The sequence below is a fragment of the Pipistrellus kuhlii genome, unplaced genomic scaffold, assembly GCF_014108245.1.
Source record: "Pipistrellus kuhlii isolate mPipKuh1 unplaced genomic scaffold, mPipKuh1.p scaffold_m20_p_8, whole genome shotgun sequence".
In the NCBI taxonomy this organism is placed as follows: Eukaryota; Metazoa; Chordata; class Mammalia; order Chiroptera; family Vespertilionidae; genus Pipistrellus; species Pipistrellus kuhlii.
This window is the reverse complement of record NW_023425584.1, coordinates 26,324,701-26,348,478: the sequence shown is the minus strand read 5'-3', so window position 1 is coordinate 26,348,478 and position 23,778 is coordinate 26,324,701. Positions and strand designations below refer to the sequence as shown.

The window sequence follows — 23,778 nt, the reverse complement described above, 5'->3', positions numbered from 1 at the left end:
TCCCTCATACTGGATTAAATCCATTTGTTATGTATTCCCAAGGTTCTCTTGGTCCCGCCTTTGACAATCATCCCACTGGGGAGCATTGTCAAAATTAGGTTCCACATTCGATGCAAGCTCCAGGAGCCGTGGTGCTGGGTCTCACTGTTCCCGACCCCCATCCCAAAAGCTCAGCTCACCTGGCATACGCTAACTTCTCCATTTTGTTGAATTGCATCTCATCTCAATCTTTCTCCAAATGATAGGCATTATTATGAGTAGTTCAGCTCTGGAGAAACCAACTGAAACATACTATATTTTTAAGTAAAAACTTTCCTAAATATAGGCCATTAGGGACAAAGCCAGCAAAGAACTGGAATAACAGTCGATTTGCAGATGCTAAATAGTTTTGATCTGTACATTGGCTGTAATATGCTGCAGAAAATGCAGAACGGGTGATGCCACCAAAGCTATTATTTTAAACACCAATAATTCCACCGATGGATGAGGAAAGACTGGGGAAAAGGTCAACTGCTCTAGTCTCCAGTAGCTTCAAGGAGTCAGGCAATATGCAGTGCTGAAGGGTGCCATGGGCAAAGGTAAAAGGATAGGAGGCCCAGCCGGTGCTGCTCAGTGGTTGAGCATCAACCTATGAACCAGGAGGTCATGGTTCAATTCCCAGTCAGGGCACATGTCCGGGTTGCCAGCTCCATCTTCAGTAGCATACAGGAGATAGCCGATCAATGATTCTCTCTCATCATTGATGTTTTTATCTCCTCCTTTCCCTTTCTAGCTGAAATTAATAAAAAATGTATTTAAAAACAAGAAAGGAAAAACAAAGCCTCTTTTTCTATATAAAATCTTTTAATTTCTTTCTTTGTTAAAATACAATTAATTCAGATGCAGCAGATCAGGCGACCAGATTTCTCAGGACTCCATCGGAGCTGATTCCATCTGTATCAAACCTGGCTCTGGTCACAGAACATTCACATCTTTAATTCCAAATACTGAATGGGATGCAAATGATGTAATTAATATCTAACACATGGGTATGTGGTTACTTGGTGGTCATTGCATGAGGTATCAACAATGCAGGCTTAAAAAATAAGATGTACAATAACTTGGCCCTTTCCAAAAACAAGTGTATTAGAATACTAAGCTTACACCTTAAATGAATTCAAAATAATTACTGATTAACTGCTAGCTCCTGTGAGGATCATGCATGCAGAGACTACTTGCATGTGTGGCTAGTTGTAACAGAAAGCTTCTAGAATCCCAAAAGTGCCTCCTCACAAAGCGTGTCCTGAGTGTGAGGATGAAATGAGAATCACACATAGCTTGGCCAGGCTGTTGGATCTCATGTTTCAGTTGGGTTTGGAGTTCAGTGTAATTTTTAATAGTTTCCAACAGAAAGCAAAGCAATTGCATTTTTTACTGGTCACTTCTTCCAACCTGTGAGGCCTGGAGCTGATAAGGAAGTTCAGACATTTTCTGGTTTGAGCAGATGAACCCCAGGGTTACTCATCAGGGGTCATGGATTCCTTCAAGCTGTAGTGTCCTTCGTGGTGAGGACTCTCCCGCTCCCTCCTCACTGCTGGTCATGCAGTGCAAAGAGCACTATCATCCTAATGATGAGTTTTTCCATGTTTGCTTGAGCCTCAAGCCCTATTTCTTAGCCCTTCTCCTGTTACACATCTTCAAGCTGTTCTAATGCTCATAGACACAGTATAGCACTGCACACCAAGTTCTGACCGCAAGAATAAGCCTTACCTAAAGAGCTTATCTATGACTAGGAAACCTTCCAAAGGATGTCGGCTAGAGGAAAATCATATTACCACCATGTAGACAACCCATCTAAAATATAACCCATGAAATTTTAGTTTAACAATATTCTGGACTGTACCAAATAGATTAAACTATCCTTTAACCAAATGCAAATATTCTCTTGAGGAAAACCAGATGTGAGTGTTGTGGTCTACTAGGTAATAAATAGTACCATCAGTTCTGTAAAGACAGACGATAGGTCTGACATTTATTGGAGTTAGTATTGCCTCTATTTAGTATCATCACAGATAACTGTCTGCCATGAAATCTATAAAATGTGTGGCCACATTCTTCAGGGGCATCTACAGTAGGGTTTTCTAACCTGTCAATTCAGTTTAATTTATGGCCCAGAGGTTGGGATTGAGAGGAGAGCGTTGATTTTGGTGTGCACAGGAAAATGTTCTATAAGCCTGTTTGGCTCACAGGCACATTTTACTGTGTACACCCCCTCTGTCACTCAGAGGGAGTCAAGAAAGCCCCCCAATCCAGGAGAGACATAGCTGGGCAGCAGAATCTGATTATCTCTGGAGCTGCTCCTCCCCACCGCTGAGCAGTTGTCCTCTACCAGCCGCTAAAGACCCACTCTTTACCTCTGGAGGCGTCTCCTGACCCTGCGGAATGTCCGCATGTTGAACCATGCTAGACACATCTGTCTGAATCATGGCCGTGCATCTGAAAGGAGAAACTCCACTCTGGAAATCAGTTTTCATGCAGTCTCCTTCCAACAGGAATTTTTCTTCCATCCTGAAGAAAACATGAATGTAGACCACAGTCACTTACTGATCCTTCCAGGTTCGGACTCCTGATAATCTAGGCAGCTCCCTCAGCTGGGCTCTGCAGGAAGTCTGGGCTCTGCAGGAAGTCTGGGATTACATGGCCCAGGAAGCAACTTACCCCTTCCTTGTCACCTGCCTCTGAGGGACCTTTTGTTTTGTATACAAAACTGGCATGGAGCCTTGGTTCCTAAGCCAGGGGGAAAGGTGTCCTGAATGGATGATGGACTGCCACAGAAAGGATACAGGGTCAGAGGAAAGAGGGCAGGGGGATCTTTGGGAAAGATTCAGCTTTATCAATCTGGCTAGAATGACCTGAGAAATGAGGATGATCTCACACTTTCTACTTGATAATCAGACCTCCATCTAGCTCTGCCATTACCGCTTATGTGACCCAGGTTAACCTTTCATCCTCTCCGGGTCAATATTCTCATTCATAAAAACATGTCCACTTCACAGAGCTGTGAGGAGGCTAAAGTAGGGAAATGCATGTAAGGGCCCTTGCTTCATCCCAGGCACTCAGTGTATGTTGACTATAGGAAAAAGCATCTCATATCACAAACTATAGGATTAGACAAAGTGACTGCTGGAGCCAACACCAGATCCCCAGAGCCACGGAAAGGTCTCTCCCCGCTCTCTAGGCTTGAGCAAATAGTCCAGTTAGCAGCAGTGCTTCCTCTTAGTCTGACCACAATTCCTCTGTTCAGTTCCTGTGATGCTGCAAGGGGAAATGGCAAAAAGAACATTCTCTGGGTTCTATGATGGACTAGAGAACTTTCAGTGAGAAGCTGAGACTGACGTTATATTTTACCTTCATCCTTGGCCCCTGCTTCCATTGAGCTGTTTCACTCAATAGCTCTTAATTTCTGGTCCCTCTGCAAGAGAGACAATTAAGGAAGTAAAAAACTAAAATCAGGCATTTTGCTAGTAACTCTGAATATGGATTAGGAAAATAGGAAACTATTGACTACAATAGTTTACATTTCACCACATTCCCCTTAGAAAGTGGAAATCTGAGGAGTATGTTCCAAAGGCTGAATCCTGGGGGGACTCTCATGAAGGGAGAGAGATAATTCTTGGTGCACTTTGTAAACAACTAATATTAAGCTGCTTTGGCTCTGCCTAGGAATGCGTGGTTAGCGAAGAAGAGAAAAAAGAAGAATACATGAATCTGCTCTGGGACGCCCTGAACTACATTCCTAGAGGCAGGACAGGTGTGGAGCAGGAGGGCTGAATCCAACACTTTGTCATTAATTCAACTTAGATGAACTGCTCCTGGCCCCTGGAGCCAATCCCCAGGAAGGATTCTGTGATGACAAGTCTGGCTCCATGCTCAAGCGCTTTCAACTCAGCCCACCAAATAAAGTTAGCAAATTATAAAATGTTCATCATTTCCTAATTTTGTATTATAAAATGGAATTAGGAACATAAATAGTAACAAGTAGCAAAACCCAGACCCTGTGCAGAGCTATCATCCTCTCAGCCACCTCTGCGTAGGCCAATGAGTTTGGAAAGTTTTTCACAGTTTTCAAGTTTCAGCGACTCTGCTTTCTCTTTCAGTCGCTCATCTCTGTATAATCCTGCCAAATTGGTCAGCTCGGACTCTGAAAGATAAAAGAGAGAACCAAATCATCAAAAGACGTGTGGCCCTTTGTTTCATATCTATATTTCTGGAATCAAAGCTTCTTTTTATTTAATACTTTCTCTTTCAATTATATTTAAGAAACAGGAATTTATTCAAGAAACAGAGTACCAGGCAGCTATACTACACCAGGTGCTAAGGATTAAAGGACACCTGTGGTCCTGGAGAGCTACAGTATCTGTGCTTCGTTATAAAAGCACGGGACTTAGTTCTTATCAATAGAACATTTGGCAGCAGAGTTGGGAAGCCTGCACATGTGCAGTAAGAGGAGACCGTTTCATGGTCCTTCTACAAATGGTATTCAGATGGCAGTTGGGAGAGAATGGAGTCCAATCGCCTGTTCCTGTCATCTGAAACAAAGACAGCTGCTTCATTCTTTCCCTTGCATTGCTGGATCATAATTCATACACACTAACAGGCGTCTTCAAACTACGGCCCGCGGGCCACATGCGGCCCGCAGAGGAGTCTGATCCGGCCCGCCAGGTTTTTTTGGGCAGTGAGCGCAGCCGAGGTGTTACAGTAGGAATTAGTAGTTCATATAGTCCGGCCCTCCAGCTCTCTGAGGGACCGTGATCTGGCCCCCACTTTAAAAAGTTTGAGGACCCCTGTGACTAACTGATGCACCTACTTCTGGTGGGTAAGCCTGCTAGAGAAGGCCAGGTTGCTGGCGGCTTTCTTCATTCCCTCACCACATGTGGAGTCCCTTATTCAAAGGCCAGAGGCAGCTGGGCCCTTTAAAAAGTGAAATCATCTGGATCTGGTGACTTTTGTCTCCTTGACTAAAGGAATTTCATTTTCTCTTAATGGTGGAGAAGGACATTTTATTTTTAACCAGAACATACTCTCTGCTGTCTTCCCCAACTCAACAGTGGTTGGCTGCCTCTACTTTTTATTCTTTTGTAAAGTTTCAGAGGTAATATTAGGAGGGAAGGCCTGAAAAGCACTTCCAGGGACATGTATGAACAGGATGGCATGCTTGGATGGGCTGTGTGGACTCTGAAAACCTCCAACAGTGGGTAGCTACTCAATGTTGAAATGACCATACTTGTGGAAATGCCATTTTAATCATTTGGAGATGTGCTATCCATTCTTAATCATCTGCCGACAGGTTTTGTTTTTCTTGGTGGAACCAGAGGCACCTGTCGTTAATCAGCAAGCTGCCTGGACACAGGAATTAATAATTAGACAGGGGGAACAATGGGCATTGGTTTCCGAATAAGCTTCTATCAACACAAAACACTGTCTGGCATTTCTGCTCACAATGATTCTATTTACACCAAGTAAGGCTCAGAGTGCGGATTAAGTGCAGGACTCTAGGGTGAGGGGTGGCTATGCATGAAAACCCTTCCTCTACAATGAGGGCTCAGGGTCTGGGCCCTTGCCCAGCAGTTGTTGGCAAAGAGCGGCCTCCTAGGCTTCAGAACAATGCGCTCTCTCCCCTTGGTGCGGTGCCTGCAGGGCCTGCTGGCCAGAGCTTGCCTTGGCTTCACGGAGGATCATGTGCTGCACCCAAGTGAAAGCTCTTAGGTCCTGCCCAGCGTGCGGCATTAGCTCCATTTCTCTGGCTCCTTTGGCATGTGGGAAGCTGTTTAGGAGGCCTCTATAAAATCAGTCTGTCCCTTTGGTTCTCTGGAATCACAGTTACATCAGTGTACAGAACAGATTATGTGGCTTTGCTTTTCCTTTAAATGATTTTCTTAGGGTGTTTTTCCTTCTTCCTTCTCACCCTTTTTAAATTTTTTTTAAAATTTATTTCCTTAGATTTTTGGCTTACCAAGCTTATCTAAATGCCTCATTGCCTGACATCACATTCAGAAAACATTAAGGCTAGTGATTCTTACTATTTTCTTTTTTAAAAAATATATTTTATTAATTTTTTACAGAGATGAAGAGAGAGGGATAGAGAGTTAGAAACATCGATGAGAGAGAAACATCGATCAGCTGCCTCTTGCACACCCCCCACCAAGGATATGCCCGCAACTAAGGTACCGAAATCGAACCTGGGACTTTTCAGTCTGCAGGCCGACGCTCTATCCACTGAGCCAAACCGGGTTCGGCGATTCTTATTTTCTACACTGAAGACCACAGTAGCAAGCTGGTGAAAGATAACTGTACATATATGAATGCCTTTCTCAAAACGCCACAATACTTCTTGTAAAATTCAATGAAACTGGGTTTCAATGCTGTAGAGCTTGAGACCCCTGCTCCAGAGCAATGACCTTGCACAAGGTCAGTGTTTCAAGGAACCATGTCCCACACCTTACCACCATGCTTACAGAAACCTCTCTCTAAACTGCCAGTGAATTCTTTTGCCCTTCGATGAAGCAAAAGGTCAACTAATGAATATGTTACTTTTTACAAGTTCTGTTAATATTCAATAACTTCTAAGAAAAAAATCTTTGGGAGGGACAGTATCAAAAGAACATCTTTTATTCTTTGTAAAATATTTCTCTTGCCCTCAATGCCAGTGTAATTGATGGACAGAGCTTGAGTCTTCAAGGTAAACGAACTCAGGCAAATTGTCAACAGAAGCAAGTCCCAGAATGTCTCCCAAGAGGACTCTGCACAAAAGCTCAGATCAGACTCTTGACAGTTGGAAGACTCCAACAGATCCCAGCCACACTTATGAGCCAACCCCATGAAACAGTGCTGCATCCAGTCTAGCAAGCAAGGGCTCCACCACCATGGTAAGCGTTATGCCCATATCATCTTCTGTTATCCATAGGACCTCCCTAAGAAGAAGTTCATTTGTCCCCATTTCAAAGCCTAAGCTTCTACCCACTCTGCGACCCTGCTCCAGGGCCTGGAGAGGACCTCAGATCAGTTCAGGCAGGCCAGGAGATAGTTCCTGCCTATTGCTTTGGTCCATCCCAGCCCAGTGGCCTGGCCACTTCCCCTGGCATCAGGTTTGTTATCTAGACGCAGCTGTGAAGGAGAAAACAGGGCAATGGTATTCATATTAAAGGATTACTCATAGAAGTTCATTCAGATTAAGCATTCTCAGGGAGAGCAAAGACATGAACAAAAGATTTAAAAAGATAATGGCTAATTTTACTAAAAACAGTTTCCACTCAGTATTTTGCCAAGAGTGAACTTTGTTCTCAAGTGGGTTTATTTTTACAATCTCCAAGTGCTAAATTTAACCTTGTTGGCTGCACTTGCTGCTGGAACCGGAGGGCAGATGCTGCTGGTTCTCAAATGGCACTTGGGTTGTGTGGAGGCTACAGACAACCATCACCATCCTTAAATACCAGAAATAGATTTTTAAGGGATGTGTGCTGATAACCCCATTTAGAACTTGTGGGTACATGCATCATGTTTACTCACTGGATTTTTATTTATATCTGGAGACCGCAAAACCCCGAAACTAGGCCTCATGGGGATGAGGACAAAAGCCTAGAAGCCACCTTATAGTAGGTGCAATCCTTATTATAAGCTCTTTGCATAGTTCCCGTTGGGGTATGTGTGTGTGTGTGAACAATGTGAAATGCAGATTTGCATCCAGTTCTTGTAGAAAGCAACCCGTTTCAAACCCTCCCAGGGTCCAAAACATGGGGAGTGTTCAGGACACACACTATGGCCTTTATGTGATTTGGATCCACAAATATATGGCCTTTTAGTCAAAGGCCTTTATCTTGTTCCAATTTCTTTTCTGATTTTTTAAAAACTTGCAAAACCTAGTTTAACATGAGGTAGGGTACTTTCTGAACCCTCAGACTTCTCAATAAAAAAACAACTTCCTCCTGCTTAATTCCCCTGCATCCCAGTCATTGCCTACCATGCTCCGGATGCTCCTGAGAGTTAGCTGCTCGTGGGGAGCAGAGACAAGGCCCCTAAGGACTAGGGTTAGGACACTAACCCTGTTCTGCGATTCCTAAGCCTCAGCATTTTCATTGTTTTCCAGTTCTGAGAATCCTCTCTTCAGAAGACACTTGCTGAACACCTGTTCTGAAACAAGGGCCAGGTGCCTGAGACACAAAATTAATAAGACATGGTTCTTGTCCTCAGAGAGCCCACAGTCCAGCATGGAGACATGTGCCTACGGGACACTAACACTATGAGAGCAGTCCTCTGTTGACAGGCTGAGCAAAGTGCTTTAAGAACACACAGGAAGGAGAGATTAACATGGGGGTGGGGCTGGGATGCATGATGGGTCAGCAAGGGCTTAGCAGCACTGTGACTGAAGAGCTAATTTTATCAGACACTTTTAGATGTTTAATAATACCCAGTACACGTTTTTAAAAATTGAGTTAGAGCTTGTTTTTAAAAAATTAACCAAAGCCAAGTTTTATAATAAGTAGTTATTAATGGTATAATAGTTATTAATGGTACTTGTGCACGTGTGTGTGAATTTGTGTGTATGTAGAATTCAAGTGGGATGAAAAGTGAACTTGGCTGAGAGACAGAGCTACTCTAGCTACCAGCACTCCCCATTAATACTCACTGGAATTAAAAAGCCAAGTGGCAGACACTTACCCAAACTGTCTTCTTGAGGGAAACGGAGAGAAGGACTTCTCAGACTCACCCATACTGATGGGGCAGACCCAGGGAGGGTCCCTTTTGTTCTGTGTAGCCTAAGCCAACAGGAGGGGAAGGGAGGGGGCATGTGACTCAATGCCAACAGCCTGCAAACCTTTGGTTTGGCTCAAAAAGTAGGCTGGACCTGGCCGAAGTTGTTGGGCATTGTCCCAGGCGCCAGGGGGTTTCAGATTCAAGGGCGCATGTCTGGGTTGTGGGCTCTATCTCTGGGGTATGCAGAAGACAGCCGATGGATGTTGCATTCTCACGTAGACTTTCTTCCCCCCACCTCTCTCCCTCTTCCTTCCTCTCTCTTGAAAGATCAATAAACTATTCTTTAAAAAGAAAAATAAAGTTAGGCTGGATCAGACAGATTTCCCTATAGGAATTGGGAATTAGGAAAGTGGACCAAACCAGGGAGCCGGGAGAACTTCCAGAGGAAGCTTGTGATGTAGAAAGGGGCCAATAACTGGGGTGGCTAGAGGAGGGGGAAGACTGACCATGGCAGGCAGGATAAGGTTATGAAGGAGGAGAGCTTGAGAAAGCAAAAGAGGGTAGTTGGTAGAGAGGAGAGTGGGGCAGATGGGCAGAGAAGTAGAGACTTGGAGACAGAAAGACAAAAAAGCAACTAAGATTTCCAAGTCCTGGCTACATGTGTCCTGTCAATAAACTTCCCTTTTTTAGAGTATCCTGAATGGGCCTCTGTCCTCTCTCTGTTCATATAAGTATGTGCAACCCAAACAAGGAGAGGAGGGGTCAGGAAGCTGGGGATGCCTTTTGGAAGCATGGCCACCAGCTAAAGCTCCTTTTAGAGTCTCTTACTTTGTTGTTTCTCCTTCCAGCAGCTCGTCTGGATGTAATCAATGTAATCCTTCTCTATCGTCTTCTCCAGCTCACGCAGAGATGCTCCCCTGTAGACCTTATCAAAGTTTTTATCCACAAAGTAAGGCACCTGCAGGTTCTGGGTTTCTCTAGAAATGGTGTAGCCCATGGTCCTGAAACATGGAGAGAGAGGCTCAGGTAAGCTTGTTATGTTTGGCAATATTACTCAGCACCGGCCGCACAGATCTCATGGTCACAATTACCTCTTCAAAGGGCAGATGTGGATGTCACTGTCTAATGCACCTAACATTTGTAACTTCCCTAGCAAAGAAGTAATTGTAATGTTGTCATTATTGCTATTCTATGAACATGTTCATACTGTGGATTCATTTCAGCACTTTATTCTCTTAAAGAAGCCACCCCTCTTATATTGCTTTCTATGCTAAAAGTAGAATACTAATGCTTAAAAAACAATTTGGATATTGTGTAGGATTAGCATGGTACCTGGCACAGAGTAGGCTATTGGTAAATGCTGGTCGAATAAACTGATTGTTACAATACTCTGTTTATAAATAGCCAGATAGCTTACACCTAGCATCAATCTTTAGGACAAAATAAAACCTACAAACATAGCTGCTCAGTGAGAACTGCAAAAAATTTAAGAAAAAAATTTGAATGATGCTTCTGGGTTAACTCTCTGTGGTCTAAGATATCCAATGGTATGTCTGGTGAGAAACATTGGCAGGTCTGGGTTAACTAAATTCTAACCATAGAGTAGTTTAGAAGGGAACTCAAATTCCAGTGAAAACAATGTGACAGCAATGTGCAAAATGCAAGTTGATTTTACTCAAACTGGACAAATTCTATCTCAAACGAGTTATAGTTGACCTTTTCCCAGCCTTCTCCTTTGCTCTCTCTACTTAAGGATCTTGCCGAATGTCTCAGAGTTCAGGCCATGACTGCTCTCACCTCCCTTTGGGAAGCTGTTAGCAGGTTTCTGACAGCCCCACTACCTGACAAGAAAGGAGGTAGCAGTAGCATATGGAAAAACTTGGGAAGTCAGGAAATGGAGGGAATCAGGCCAATGTAATCTAATAGTAATGACCTATCTCTGAGTCTCAGATTTCTTCTTTGTAAATGAAGATATTGACTTAAAATGATAGTTTTCAGTCTATAGTGATCATCAACAAAGACTGTTCCTATTGCCCTGGCTGGGCAGCTCAGTTGGTTGGAGTGTCGCCCCATACACCACAAGGTGACCGGTTAGATTTCTGGTCAGGCAAATACCTAGGTTTCGGATTTGATTCTGGGTCAGGGTGTGTACAGTAGGCAACCGATCAATTTTTCTCTCTCATATCGATGTTTCTCTCCCTCTCTCTCAAATCAATAAAAAACATATCATTGGGTGAGGACAAAAAAAAAAGTCTTAAAAAAAAAATTCTTCCTATTATGTATTGCCTCACCGACTGCATTTTGTAAGGTTTTTGTCTGCTAAACTATAATAATAAATAATGACTAATTTATCATGATTAATTTTTAAAAATAATGATTCTTGAACCTTCATTTGGACCAGGATAATCTGGAAGGCTCATTGAAACTTATATTACTGCTCTGGCCAGTTTTGCTTAGTGGTTAGAATATCAGGATGTGGACTGAAAGGTTGCAAGTTTGATTTCTGGTCAAGGGCATGTGCTTCAGTTGCAGATTCCCCAGCCCCAGTAGGGGCTCGTGTGGGAGGCAACTAATCCATGTGTCTCTCTCACATTGGTGTTTCTCTCTCTCCCTCTCTTCTCCCCTCCTCGCGCCCCACCCCCTTTCCTCCTTTCTACTCTCTAGAAATCAATAGAAAAAATACCCTAATATCCTTGGGTGAGGATTAAAAGAAACAACACTGAGGTTCTCATCCTCAGAGTTTCTGATTCCATAGATAAGGAGTAAAACCTAAGAGTATGCATTTCTAATATATTTGTGTGTTTTTTAAAAATATATTTTTATTGATTTCAGACAGGAAAGAAGGAGAGAGAGAAACATCCATGATGAGAGAGAATCATGGATCGGCTGCCTCCTGCAAGACCCCCACTTGGGATCGAGCCCACAACATGGGCATGTGCCCTTCACTGGAATCGAGCCTGGGACCTTTCAGTTTGCAGGCCGATGCTCTATCCACTGAGCCAAACCAGCTAGGGCAAGAGTATGCATTTCTAACATGTTGCCAGTTGATGCTGATTATGCTCTGGGGACTAACTTTGAAAAATGAATTAATTGAAATAATTAATGGAAGAAATTAAAATATTCCTATGAGAGCTCATAATCTGCATGCAATACAAAATTACAATGATTTTCTATATTTTCAGCAAAAGAATGTGATCCTATGGTTTTCTATGTAGCCTTATTATGAATAAATATTCTATGTTTGTAATTTCTTAAATTTAAAATCACTGGATCTCAGTTACTGTGTTCCCAGACCGAGGAGGGAGTGGGCGGGGGAGTCCAGCAATCCTATCACAAGCTCAGTAGGCCCTTTCTAACATGGTGTAATAAGGATTTAATCTGAACTTGGAGTTATTTTATTAATCCTTCAGAAGCCAGTTGTTGCTGTCTTGCAACTGACCAGATGATGTCGCTGTACAACAAAACAATCCATATCCTGAGCACACTGGAAACTGCCTGCAGTATTTTTGATCATCTTTGCACTATTACTATCCAACTGTTCCTTTAAGTTACAAAATCTGTGCTTTTATAACAAAAGGTGAAATGAAATGTTAGTAATATATAGGAAAAACCTTCAAATCTTTTACCATTCAGATTGTTGTTAAGATTCATAAATATTTGACTTACGATTTGTAGAATAGACTGTATGGTGGATTAGTAGCTAGCAGCTGAGTAATTACAGATATAATCACAATCACAAGAACTGGAAGTAACTGAATAAATGCAGAATACGTATTCTGAAAAAGAAAATATATTTGGTGTAAGTGTTCTTCATCAATATAAAGCTTATAGAAAATAAGATTCTTTTCCCAAAGAAAATGCAAATTAGCCGAAACCGGTTTGGCTCAGTGGATAGAGCGTCAGCCTGTGGACTGAGAGGTCCCAGGTTCAATTCCAGTCAAGGGCATGTACATTGGTTGCGGGCACATCCCTGGTGGGGCATGTACAGGAGGTGGCTGGTCGATGTTTCTCTCATCGATGTTTCTAGCTCTCTATCCCTCTCCCTTCCTCTCTGTAAAAAATTAATAATATATATATATATATATATATATATATATATATATTAATAAAAGAAGAAAATACAAATTACTAGTGCACTGCCCAAAGCACAAGGCTTTTTTGGGAAGGCTATACTTTGCAGAGAAGTACCAAACAACTCTGTTCTTTCTGCTGAGAAATTTGAAGGAGGCCCACCTACAACCTGATTGACACCCAGTAATTCTCCTGCATTCCCCTTTTCTTTCTTCTTTTTTTTAAAAATATATTTTATTGATTTTTTACAGAGAGGAAGAGAGAGAGATAGAGAGCTAGAAACGTTGATGAGAGAGAAACATCGACCAGCCAGCCTCTTGCACATCCCCTACTGGGGATGTGCCCGCAACCAATGTACATGCCCTTGACCGGAATCGAACCCGGGACCCTTCAGTCCGCTGAGCCAAACCGGTTTTGGCTGCATTTCCCTTTTCTAAGACAAATGAAGCAGACACTCTGGGTGAGTCTGCCCAGACTGTAACTCTCTGGGGTCATGTTAGTATTATATAACCTCGTTATCGATCACAGCTGAACAGATTGGGGGACATCTAACCTAGCAAGGATAATCACATTCCCCACCCTACAGGAATTTGAGATTGAGATGTATCACCAGTGACTGCTAGATAATCACTCTTAGGCACTGGGGATTGGCCATTTGCAAAGGGAATTATGACAAACCAGGCTGATTACAGAGAACAAAGCAGATGAAAAGAGGTGGGAAAACTAGAAATAATATGGCCCCAACTAGTCACGGAGAGCACAGTTGCGTGGGTGCCTGACAGCACCCCAGGACCTGGTTTCCATCTATCATGAGACACAGCTGCACTTTCTGCCCTTGAGCTTCGTGAGACCTCCTAGATCTCTTACCTTAAACTGGTAATTTGTATTTTCTGCATTCAAGAAAACCTCCATTGAAGCATCCCACAAGGAAATAGTTTCCTGGGACAGCCACCACAGAATGGTATAGGTGAGAGAGTTACTATTCTGGCCTATTTGAGTCAGTTACCCAGCTCTTCTTACCATTGCCTCTGCTTTTCTGAAGCACATTTCAGTAACATATTTTCAAGTTAAATTTCTAATACATGATCAGATACCATAAGGCCGCTTAGTACAGTGTTTATGAGCAGCAGTTCTGTCCTCCCGATGTACCTGAGGTTTATCTTCCTCCTCCTCCTTCCGTGTCTGCATCCTCTCATGTCGGTGGCGCCGGCGGTAATAGTGGGTATCATCTGTCACGTGTGAAAACATATGAATGTTTCCTGGAAAAGAAAGAAAAACCCTTAATATGGGATATGGCAAACACTTCTTCCGCCTTTCCAAGGTCCTTCCTCCAATTAGGTTCTCTGTGGTTAGAATATTGTCCCATTTTACCCAGTAGAAAAATAGGACAGTAGGTGAACCAGGTGAACCAGCTGGAGATGGAATGCGCTTAGTTCTCCTGCCTTTATTTAAATAGTCCTTTATAACCAGTGAGTGAGGAACCCCAAAAGGTGAGTAAAGAAAGAGCATCTGGGCCATGAGTCTTGTCTGCTTCCTTGCCCAGTATCAGAATCTTTAATAGCAACTCATAAAATTCATCTTCCTGGGCATTTAATTATCCTAATTTTCAACTCTCTGGCGGTGCTTTTCTAACTTTTATCTTTATATAGCTGCTATTTTGCAACAACAACAATAACAACAACAAATGGAATTTGGTACTTATTTATAAAGCACTTAAAAATATCTAATCCTCACAGCAGCCCTGTGAGGTAGGTATTACTAACTCCATTTTTTCAGGTGATGAAACAGGATAAGAGAGACTGCGTGATTTGGTCAAAATCATGCACAGTTGGAGGCTAGAGACTTGCTTCAAATCCCAGTTCACCTGATTCCAAATTCCTGCTGTTTTCATCATACTATGTCCCTCTGTTCAGATCTTCAAACAAGAGCTTACGGATACATAAATTTTTTCATGATAATTTTGGGATACTGACCTGTAGGAAATTGCCCTCCAAAGAAGACATTGAATAACTCTTCTGGAGTGATGTCAGCTTCAAAGTCTCTGTAATAATGATAAGGTCTGGCTCGAGGAGCAGTGAAAGTCACCTGTTGTTCATCTCCATATTCATCATAGCGGAGTCTCTTGTCCGGATTGCTAAGTACTGCAAAGGCATTTCCTATTGCTGCAACCAAAACAAAAGAGTTCCTGAGTACATAGTCTTTGCTGTAGCTGAGGGTGATCACAGTAGCCGCAATGAAAAGCCCAGAGTTGATTGGTGCTGAATAACTTCACAGGGATCTAAGGGAAGTGTTTGGCCTAGAAAGTTCACCAAAGTGCTTGCCCTTGAAATTTTCCATGATCTAGTTTGAAAAGCCAGAAACAACATTGCACTCAAGATGGACTAAGAACTATTGCTTTCATTCATCAAAAATGTTCTTATTTCATTTGAGAGCTATAGCTTATTATTGGAAACTAGAGGCCCAGTGCATGAAATTTGTGCATAGAAGAGGGGGGATGGTCCCTCAGCCCAGCCTGCACCCTCTCACAATCCAGGACCCCTGGGGGGATGTCCCCCTACCCTGGGGGATCAGGCCTAAACTGGCAGTAGGACATCCCTCTGCAATCCAGAACTGCTGACTCCTAACAACTCGCCTGCCTGCCAGCTTGCCCCTAACCACTTTCCTGCCTGCATGATTGCCCCTAACTGTTCTCCTGCTTGCCTAATCACGCTTAACCATTCTACTGCCTGCCTGATTGTCCCTAACCACTCTCCTGCCTGCCTGATAGCCCCTAACCACTCTCTATGCCTGCCTGATCACCTCTAATTGCCTCTGCTTCAGCCTCTGTCATCAAGGCTTTTATCTGGAATGACATCCAGAAGGTTGTTCAGTTGTCTGGTCTAATTATTATTATTACAGGTAGTTCGTACATAAGTAGTGGTGTTCTACTTTAAGTATAGAAACAATCGTCTGAATGAAATAATCAGTAAAATTATTGTTTGGCTAAAAGCAAAATCCTTACTCATTATAATCTTATTCAGCTTCCTTTACAAAATGGTCTTCAGAAATTAATGAGAGATCAAAGACTGAATAAATTATATATGCTTATCATCACCTCTCCTCCCTATTTGTCCAATTTCATTTAAATAAATAATCCATACCTCTAATTAAAGAATGCCCCCAGAAAAGTCTTTTTGTTTGTTTTTGTTAATTCTCACCAGAGGATATTTTTCCATTGGTTTTTATTTTATTATTATTTAAAAAAAATATATATTTTATTGATTTTCCACAGAGAGGAAGGGAGAGGGATAGAAAGCTAGAAACATGCCGAAACCGGTTTGGCTCAGTGGTAGAGCATCGGTCTGCGGACTGAAAGGTCCCAGGTTCGATTCTGGTCAAGGGCATGTACCTTGGTTGCAGGCACATCCCCGGTAGTAGGTGTGCAAGAGGCAGCTGGTCGATGTTTCTCTCTTGTCAACGTTTCTAGCTCTCTGTCTCTCTCCCTTCCTCTCTGTAAAAAATCAATAAAATATATTAAAAAAAAGAAAGAAAGAAAGAAAGCTAGAAACATCGATGAGAGTAACATTGATCAGCTGCCTCTTGCACCCCCCAACTGGGGATGCGCCCACAACCCAGGTACATGCCCTCGACTGGAATCGAACCTGGGACCCTTGAGTCCGCAGGCCGACGCTCTATCCATTGAGCCAAACCGGTTTCGGCTTTCCATTGATTTTTAGAAGAGAGAAGGAAAGACAGAGAAATATCATTGTAAGAGGGACACATCAATTGGTTGCCTCCTGCATGAGCCCCACCAGGGCTCAGGCTGGGGAGAAGTCAGCGACCAAGGTTCGTATCCCTGACCAGAGTCAAACCTGAGACCCTTTGGTCCACAAGCTGATGCTCCATTCACTGAGCCAAACTGGTTAGAGCAGAAAAACCTTTCAAAGCCTCCCTACCCCCTACCTACCTCTGAGTCGGTTAACTCTATCAAAACACAGTCAGAAAGAGCATTTCTTTATGATTCTTTTACCTATGTAATTATTAAAAATTTACAGCAATAAAACAGCTAAATAGAAAAAAAAACACTAAAAACTAAATAAAGTTGCTTAAACATTAACATTTCTTGAAATATGGCAGGTTTATCAAAGAAATAGCATTAGTCTGTGAGATTCCTTACATGAAGGTGTAAAGAGAAGGTTGGTTACCTATTTGTTTCCTTGTAGAAACTGTGGGGAGAACTAGATTCACAATGGCACATAGTCTGAGGTAAATGGTGACTTAAATTTCTCTGATCTATAATTTTTAAAATTTTCTTTTGAAAAATTTCAAATCTATAAACAAGTTGAAAAAGAGTACAATAAACACCTGTATACCCTTAACCTAAATTAATCAATTTTGCCACATTGCTTTCCTTAACTCTCTATACGTGCATACATATTACATATACATTTCTTTTGCTGAGCCATGGGAAGTAGGCCACATTATAACACTTCACCCCTAAATATTTCAACATATGTCTCCTAAAAAGAAAAAGCTTCTTCTACATGATCACAATACCATTATCACAGATAAGAAAGTAACATTATTACCCAATAAATCCTTGCAAGGTTTATGTACTGCATTTGGTTTTACATCTCTTTATTTTAATCCAGAACAGTCTCTCCAAATTACTTGCTTTTCATTATATTGAGCTTTTTGAAGAGTAGCTCAGTGTTCTTTGTAGAATGTCTCATATTTTGATTGTTTTCTCAATATTAAATTCAGGTCAAACATTTTGGCAAGAATACCACATAGGTGCTATATACTACATAATGTTAGGTTGTTTCAGTACTAGTAATATTTGGTTAAAGTGGTGACAGATATCTCCAATATAAAGTAATTTCCCCCTTTTGTAACCAATATTCTGTGGGGTGATACTTTGATATCATACGAATATCCTATTCAACAACCACCTATCATCCATTGGTTTTAGCATCCATTGATAATCCTTGCCTGAGTCAATGACTTCACTGGTGGTGAAGTAAGATTTTTATTTATGTATTGGATCAAAAATATTTTTAAGAATGTTTCTTAAAGTATCATGGAAATCAATGGGAAAAAGTTTACACAGATTTTTCATATAAACATGTTAATAACAGGTTTCATGAACAAAGAGCTCCATGGCCAGAGTAGTTTAGGAATGCTGTCTAGGCCCTACTAGCAACCGGCCACCAGCCTATAAGTCCCACGAGAGGAATCATGTTTGTTTTATTCACCATGACATCTGGTACATAGATATTCAATAAATATTGTGTAATCAATGGATATCAGTTCCAAAAAGTATTTAACAAAGAAACCAAATATGTTTCCAAAAGAAATTAAGGTGAAGTGAATGAAGACAGGAGGAAGCTATTCTGATAATCACTGTTTAAGAGGTATGTATGGCAGGGGGAAAAAACTCTGCTGTGGCTTTGTAAAAGAATTACAGGAAAGTCTGAAAACAACCTGTTATGAGAGAACATCACAGGAAGGGCAGAATTAAGCCCTCATTCAGGACCAGACCTTTGAAAGCATCTGTTGCTCCAGGAGCACAGTTCTTGTCAGGGTGAAATTTCAGGGCAAGTTTTCGGTAAGCTTTCTTAAGCTCTTCATCATTGGCATCTCGAGAAACTCCCAGAATTTCATAGTAATTTCTGCATTTCTTGATCCTAAAAACACACATCAGAAACATATATGTCTACAAAGGCCTCTTTTATTTTTAAACAAGTAATTGCAAAATAGTACACTGATCCTCCCTCCAACTGGTGAGCCCTAAAACAAATTTAAAAGAAAATTGCTGAACACATTAATGAAACATTCAAAGTCATTAACAATGTCCTCCCACTGAGAACTCAGTGCCTTCCATAGTATTTTTACATATAACATTTTATTCTTTCTTTTTATATATATATATTTTTTATTGATTTTGTACAGAGAGGAAGGGATAGAGATAGAGAGCTAGAAACATCGATGAGAGAGAGTCATCGATCAGCTGCCTCTTGCACACTCCCTACTGGGGATATGCCCGCAACCAAGGTACATGCCCTTGACCAGAATCAAACCTGGGACCCTTCAGTCCCCAAGCCGACGCTCTATCCATTGAGCCAAACCCATTTTTATTTAAAACAAATTTTTTTAATATATATTTCAAAGAGAGATAGAAACATCAATGATTAGAGAGAATCATCAATCGGCTGTCTTTTCCAGGCCCCCTACTGGGGATCGAGCCTGCAATCTAGGCATGTGCCCTGACCATGAATCGAACTGTAACCTCCTCGTTTATAGGTTGAAACTCAATCTCTGAGCCACACTGGCCAAGCAGGCCACTGTATGATTTTAATAATTTTAAATTTACTGAGGCTTGTTTTATGACTTAACATATTATCTATCCTGGAGAATATTCTAAATATATTTGGGAAGAATGAGTATTTTGCTGTTTTGGGGTAGAATGTTGTATAGATGTCTGTTATATCTAGATGATTTTTCCTGCCTCTCTTATAGAAGCAGGAAAGATACCTCAGATTACACTCCACTACTCCATTTCTACCTAGTTCTGCCTCTGAGGCCAAGAAGCTATTATGCTTCAATAATATAATAATCTATAATAATAAAAGCATAATATGCTAATTAGACCGGACATCCTTCTGGACAAAGCCGAGGCTTCAAGGGAAGCCCAGGTCCCGGGTGCCAGAGGGAAGCCAGTGCCAGCAGTGAGGGGAAGGAAGACCTACTATAGCAGGAATTTCATGCATCAGGCCTCTAGTAATAATAATAATAAATAATAACAATAGCAGTCAATACTAATAGTATAGCACATTGTGCCAGGCATTCTATGTAATAAAGATATTATGCAAATTGACCCTCATACCCTCAAACAAAGATGGCCACTCCCATGTGGTCAAAGATGGCTGCCACAAGATGGCCGGCAGGGTAGGGTAGTTGTGGGTAATCAGGGCAGTTGGGGGTTACCAAGCCAGCAGGGGAGGGCAGTTGGGGGCAATCCGGCTGACAGGGGAGCATCCCCCCAGGGGTCTCAGATTGGAGAGGATGCAGGCTGGGCTGAGGGACACCCACATCCCCAGTGCATGAATGTTCTACATAAAATCACTCAATTAATCCCATCACAGGCTCACCTTTGTACCCCAAGCAGCTGCTCCTTAGTATAAGTGGCACTCCCCTCACTCTGCCAGGTCTGATTCCACTCGTTCTCGGACTTCTTTTCCTTTTCCGCCTTCATGCAGTTACAGCAACCACAGGGATCATGACTTTCAGGAGGTCTGTCTTCTGGGTATTTGTTTCTTCTAACTGCATCAATGTAAGCTGCAAAGCAACAGCCCCTCCATAGGTCTCAGTCTGACCTCCAAATCAACTTTGCTACCTGCCTTAGTCCCCCAGGAGGCTGTTTGTAGGTATGAGCAGATGAGGGCCAGGCTACTGACATCGTGCTGACTTTTAAGCATCCATATAAAAACAAACAAACATTTTCCTTGAGAAAACAATACAGAAAATATAGAGGCAACCATGAAAAAGTTATAGTAACAGAAACATAGAGCATAATAATGTCCACCATAACTACAGTGGTCAGTCAGCAAATAATTTTGACTCAGAACCAGAAAAGGTGCTCAAGAGTTGTCTGCCCAATACCTTGCCTTTAGTGCAATGCTGTGGGAGGCCTAATTCTCTGTGGTCCGTGGTCAGAAGTGACATTGCTTATAAAAGAATAGTTTTTGTTGCAATCCCCCCCACCACTTTTAAAATAGAGATGAATTCAATTATTTTAAATTAATGTTTAAGACACTGGTTAAATAGATCAAGGATATGTACAGGTAAGATCTACACCTAATCATAAAGACATTATAAAGGGAGAGAATTCAATTAATCATAACACCTGCAGAATGTAAAGAGAACCAGAGTAATCCAGTCAAAGAAGGCAAGTACTCACGTCCCATCTGGAGGATATGGGGAAGGTTTTAAAAACATCCTTCTCCTGCTTAGCATCCCCTCGTGACTATGCACTGCTCCTTGCCCAACTTTCTTATCGTGGGCTCAGGTGTCTCTCTAGCCTCATCTCTCACCACATGCTCGTTGCCAGTCTGTGTTCTAGCCACATCAAACTCCTTTCCGATCAGCAGTGCTTTCTCTCTTCTCTGTTCCTTCTGCCTGCAACTTTCTTCCACTAGGTCAGCCTGACTAACTCCAACCATTCGGGATGTCATCATATGTAACACTTTCTCCATAAGACCCCCTCTGACACCAGGCCATGTTTGGTTCCTCGTCAGTGTGCTTCCCAGGACTGTGGACAGCCCAGGACTTACTGGCCCTGCTTTGTAATTGGCTGTGTATCTGTCACACTCCCTTAGTGAACTAAGAGTTCTGTGATCTCAGGGGCCCATGCCTGTCAAGTCCCTGCTGCGGGATCAGCAAGCATAATGCAGGATTCAAAATAGGTATTGGATCAATACTTTTTGCTTGACTGTGGGATAGAAAAAGCCGGCCTGTCGGCCTTAATGCGGGCTGCAGAGACAAGAGCAAACTGAGACCAAGGATCTAGCAGCCCAGTTTGGTAGCGAGGATGGGGGCCGGGAAAGAAAGCTGCGGGAGACCTCATAGCCTGCGGGGCCTCCGGACACCCAGGTGCAGGCCGTCTGACCGCCGCGGGGCCTGGCGGGGCGGGGCTGGGGGCTGGAGGCAACCAGTCCTCCCGGATGACTCCGAGCTGCGGGTCGGTTCCTCAGCCTGAGCCAGCGCTCTTGGTTTCTGCATCCTACCCTGGGCGGTCCACCACCTTATCCGGAACCCTATAGGCCTCCATTCTTCACCTCAGGCCCCAAATCACAGCCCTCGGGCACCTTCAAGGTCCCCATCCCTGATCTCTGCCGAACCCTGCCCTGTCCCGCCCTAAGACAGTGTACCTTCCGTCCAGCGCTCCCCGCTGCCCAGAGTAGCTGCCATTTCTGGTTCCCAGTCAGCAGGTCAACCGAACCTCCCCGGCGCCTGAGGCTGAAAAAAGGGGGCGGGGCAAGAAGCACGGGGCATGCTGGTCATTGTAGTCCAATCCATGGAAGCTGCGGGACATTGGACTACAACTTCCGGCAGGCTCCAGGCAAGGGGCAGTCGGAGATGCTGGAGTAAGGGGTTCTTACTTTGCGAAAGCGAGGCCTGTGGGAGTGCGTGGCTAGTGGCTCACAGCAGGAAATCATGGCCACTGTGGGCGCAGCTTTTCCTCATCTGCAGAGTGGGGGAGTGGCTTTGGCTCTGCCTAAAACTGGGGACATTCAAGGAGGCGCGATGAGATTCTGCCTGGAAAAGACTTTGCAAACTATGAGCTACAGCGTGACAGTATGACTGTTTTCCTCTTCAAGATGTCATTTTAAAATATACACAAATGCGCCCTGGCTGGTTAGCTCAGTTGGTTAAAGCATCATCGGGATATGTCAAGGTTGCAGGTTCTATCCCAGGTCAGGGCACATAAAAGAATAAAAATAGTGGGTGCATAAAAAGCAAGTTTCTCTTCCTCCCTCCCTCCCTCTCTTTCTTTCTGAGATCAATAAATAAAAATTTAAAGAAACAAATATACATCAATGCCTGTTGGAGATTCAGAGACAGGTTTTGTGGATGTTGAATCCAACCCTGGGAACTTAAGAGCCACGAAAAGTAGAAAAGTGAGGTAGATTTTTGTGGTTAGAGAGCAGACTGAGTATGCCCCTCCTCTCCCAGCTCTTCAGGCACAAGGTCATTAGAGGAACCACTAGAGATCAGGAGTAGAGAAAGAAAGAAAAAAGAGCAAGTACTTATTGGAGTCGTTCTTTTCTGTTCTTTATCCTTCATCTCCTCATATTCCTGGACCTTCCTGAGGCTTTTCTTCTCTCTTTCACCCCAGTAGTTTCCTTGGCTCATTCCCTTTTCTCTGAAAGACCAGGCCCTAGAAGATTAGCAAAAAGAAAACAAAGAAATAGTCTTGTTTTCCCTCACTCAGATTTGCATGGAGACTTTTAGCAAAGAATAAAACCAGTGCTTCATAGGTAGATGGTACAGTGTATGGCCAGAGATCAGGTGTGCAAAAGTGAAAATTATCATGGTCTTCTCCAAACAAAAAATTGCCCAGAATTCATTGAGATCTTATCCAGGAAGACCAAATCAATTATGTCAATTATGGTATCAACCAGTATCTACTTAGACAGTTGGGGTGGGTTGGGGAGATCACAGTCCTAGACATAAACTGAAAGGAACAAGCCTTCAGTACTATACATCCTTCTAGCCATGACCCTGGGATACATAAGCATCAGCACACTCACAGAAGGCTAGGTTCTGAAGAAGCCATCTGTGCTCTGAAGACGAGAGACCTGATCAGGGACATCCATGATGTAGTTTTGGGAAACTAGACAGATTGCTCTAGAAGATGGACAGGGAAAGATGGGGTGTGCCTAGGAGTACAGGGGCACAGGGATAAGGTCTAGACTAGGTACTCAGAGATGTCATAGTAGCATGAAGTTAGAGATATCTGGTTGAGAATGGGAATGCTAGAGCACTGTAGTGGGTGATTGGATTGAAAAGCCATGCTATGAATTATGGGGCTACTTAGGAGTAGAGTTCAGGTTCGAGAAAGCTGGACAAGCCTTGGCAGGTGTTCTTAGTGATTAGAGCATCTGCCTGCACACTGAAGGGTCTTGGGTTTGATTCCTAGTCAATAGCATGTACCTGGGTTGCAGGTTGGATCCCTGGCCCCAGTCAGAGCATGTGGAGGAGGCAACCAATTAATGTGTCTTTCTCATATTGTTCTCTCTCTCTCTCTTTTCCTCCCTCTCTCCCTCCCTCTTTCCCTTTCATTCTCTCTAAAAATCAATGGGGAAAAATATCACCTGATGAGAATTAACAAACAAAAACAAAATGCTGGGCAAGATTTGGGAAACTGGAGCCTCTTGGACATGGTTGGTATCTCTACAGCCTTTCCTATCATTCTCTGAAACCTCAGTTCCCCCT

General features: G+C 42.8%; 1 protein-coding gene across 6 annotated transcripts; it reads right to left on the bottom strand.

Annotated features, from left to right (window-relative positions):
- Positions 1-830: 830 nt before the first annotated feature.
- On the bottom strand, positions 831-21,843 carry DNAJC18 (DnaJ heat shock protein family (Hsp40) member C18). 6 transcript variants are annotated; one of them, XR_006740637.1, is made up of 10 exons: positions 21,711-21,843; positions 19,932-20,118; positions 18,322-18,467; positions 14,775-14,963; positions 13,951-14,060; positions 12,397-12,506; positions 9,559-9,731; positions 4,034-4,180; positions 3,388-3,451; positions 831-2,547 (listed from the first exon to the last, which is right to left on the bottom strand). XR_006740637.1 is itself a non-coding variant. In XM_045576360.1 (9 exons), the coding sequence occupies exons 1-8, from the start codon at positions 21,748-21,750 to the stop codon at positions 4,056-4,058; spliced, it is 1,080 nt and encodes a 359-aa protein (XP_045432316.1). In that variant the 5' UTR covers positions 21,751-21,843; the 3' UTR covers positions 831-3,451; positions 4,034-4,055. The 6 variants fall into 6 exon arrangements, 4 of the variants coding, with proteins under 4 accessions (XP_045432316.1, XP_036280788.1, XP_036280787.1 ...); XR_004985770.1 differs by having other exon boundaries at positions 3,388-4,180; XM_045576360.1 differs by having other exon boundaries at positions 831-3,451.
- Between the last annotated feature and the right edge of the window lie 1,935 nt (positions 21,844-23,778).